Consider the following 2,759-nt stretch of genomic DNA (forward strand, 5'->3'; position numbering starts at 1 on the left):
CATCGGTCAGTAAGAAATTTTTTTTTTTTTTTGAACATTTTGATTCCTTTCCCCCAACCTAAATGAAACATTGTCCTCAATGTAAAGATTAAATGTGCAAAATATATGAAGGACAATAAGGAGCAAAATTTTGAACAAAGGGACGAATTTAGAGCTTTACCTGGAAAGTCTGCATAAACTTAGCCTAAATGATCCTTCAATTTCAATAGTGAAAGAAAAAAAAAAAAGAAAAAAAAGAAACAACAATAAAAGAAACACACCTAAAAAAAACACACAACATTATAAAACTGAAAATAAACATACAAAATAAAATAAAAAGAAAAGGATATCAATCTTTAGAATCATGTATAGCAACAGACTCTTCCAATTTAGAGAAATTCTCAAAAAATGGTTTCAAATCGAGATTTGGTTCTTGAACACTTGAAATCACTTGCGAATTTTTAGAATTATCATTGAATTCAAATTCAAGCGCATCATATGAAGATGTAGCGATAAATTGATCATCAACAAGTTGTTCAATAAGATCTACTTCATGCAAATCATCTTCATCTCCATGTTGCTTGCAAATGTTAAAAATATTCATTTCCACGGTCATATTTCCAAAAGAGAGTTTTAAAATACCATTTCTACAATTTATCAACGCATTTGAAGTAGCAAGAAAGGGACGTCCTAGAATGACAGGTATTTGTGCATTCGAATTTAAAACAGGATGTGTGTCCAAAACTATAAAATCAACAGGAAAATAGAATTTATCAATTTGAACTAGAACATCCTCTACAACCCCTCTTGGAACTTTTACTGAACGATCAGCAAGTTGAAGTGTTGTTGTTGTTGGCTTAAGCTCTCCCAAACCAAGTTGCTCATACACAGAAAAAGGTAATAGATTAACACTAGAACCAAGATCAAGCAAAGCACGCTCTATCCTGTTATTCCCAATCACACAAGAAATTGTTGGACAACTAGGATCTTTGAATTTAGGTGGAGTGTTTTGTTGAACGATCGAGCTCACATTCTCTGTTAAAAATACTTTTTGTTGAACATTAAGTTTCCTCTTAACAGTGCACAAGTCTTTTAAAAATTTTGCATATGAAGGTACTTGTTTGATTGCATCCAATAATGGTATGTTAATTTTGACTTGTTTAAAAAGTTCAAAAATTTCAGAATTGTGGTTGAGTTTTGAAATTGGTAGCAATTGTTGAGGAAATGGAGCTGGAATGGGACATTTTTCAACAATAGGTTCAGAAATGATCTTTTCCTCACTTTTGGAAACATCATTTTCTTGCTTTGAAGTACCACCAGATTTTAGTTCTTTTGAAGGGATGGTTTTGTCAATAATTTTTCCACTACGAAGAGTCGTGATGGAGTTGGCATTTTGTTGTTGACTTTCAGAAGAACTAGAAGCATTTACATTATATTGCTGAGAAGGATTTGGTTGAGGTTGAGCAGGAAATTTGCCTTTCTCTTGAGAATGCAAAGAAGAGGTCAATGAAGAAAGTGTGTTCTTGATTTCATTGATGGCTTGTGAAGTTTGATTATTAATATTTGCTTGTCCTTGCATAAAAGACTGCAATGTTTCCTCAAGAGTCATTGATTGTGGTGGTGGAAAAGAAGGAAATTTCGAAAGCCCTTGAGGTTGTGATAAATGAACACGATTATCATCTCTCCAACTAAAGTTGGGATGATTTCTCCATTGTTGATTATATGTTTCTGAGTATGGAGAAGAAAAAGGCTTTTTGAAAGTGTTCATAGCATTGGCTTGATCATATAAAACTTCTTTGAAAACTGGAATGTTAGGACAATCATGCGTAAGATGACCAAAAGTTTCACAAATGCTACAAATTTCATCATTTTGCACGGGTTTAACTTCCTTTACTTTCCTTAATTCCATAGCTTCAACCTTTCTAGACAAACTAGCAATCCTAGCATTTAGATCATCATCTTGACTCAATTGATATTTTCCTCCACTAGAACTAGCAAGACTAGATCTAATTGAGTTTTCGATTGGTTTTACTGTTTGCCAAGATTGAGAATTTTCAGCTAGATGATCTAGAAATTCTAAAGCTTCATCTGGATCTTTATCTAAAAATTCGCCATTGCACATCGTTTCTACAAATTATTTTGTTTCAGGAGTTAGGCCCTCATAAAAGAAACTTATAGTACGCCATTTTTCAAAACCATGATGTGGGCATGTATTTAACAAATCTTTAAATCTTTCTAAACATTGAAAGTACGCTTCATTGGTTTTTTGAGAAAAATTTTGGATTTGTCTTTTCAAAGCATTAGTTTTATGTGCTGGAAAGAATTTCTTCAAAAACTCACTTTGCATTTCTTGCCATGTGCCAATCGACCTAGGTTTTAAAGAGTTAAGCCAAGTTTTTGCTTTATCTTTTAGAGAAAAAGGAAACAATTTCAACTTAACAATTTCGTTGGGACAAGTTTGATCGTTAAATGTTGCACATACTTCCTCAAATTCTTTAAGATGCAAATATGGACTTTCGGATTCTAAGCCATGAAAATTAGGAAGTAATGGAATCATACCCGGCTTGAATCGAAAATTATTAGCATTAAGAGGAAAAATGAAACATGAAGGAGCAGAATTTCGAGGAGGTTGCAAGTAATCACGCATGGTTCGTACTTGTTGGTTTTCATTTTCATCGTGTATGCTTTCATTATCAGCCATGGTGGAAGATGTGAGTGAGTGTTGAGATGAGTCAAATAAATTACTAAAGAAAGTTTCACAATTATCTTTAACTAAACGA

General features: G+C 32.9%; 1 protein-coding gene across 1 annotated transcript; it reads right to left on the reverse strand.

The window, feature by feature from the left end:
- Window positions 1–328: 328 nt before the first annotated feature.
- Window positions 329–2,101, reverse strand: LOC111402855. The gene has a single exon (XM_023031155.1). It carries the CDS (start codon window positions 2,099–2,101, stop codon window positions 329–331), a length of 1,773 nt encoding a protein of 590 aa, XP_022886923.1.
- Between the last annotated feature and the right edge of the window lie 658 nt (window positions 2,102–2,759).

The sequence above is a fragment of the Olea europaea genome, chromosome 11 (genome assembly GCF_002742605.1).
Source record: "Olea europaea var. sylvestris chromosome 11, O_europaea_v1, whole genome shotgun sequence".
Lineage (NCBI taxonomy): Eukaryota > Viridiplantae > Streptophyta > Magnoliopsida > Lamiales > Oleaceae > Olea > Olea europaea.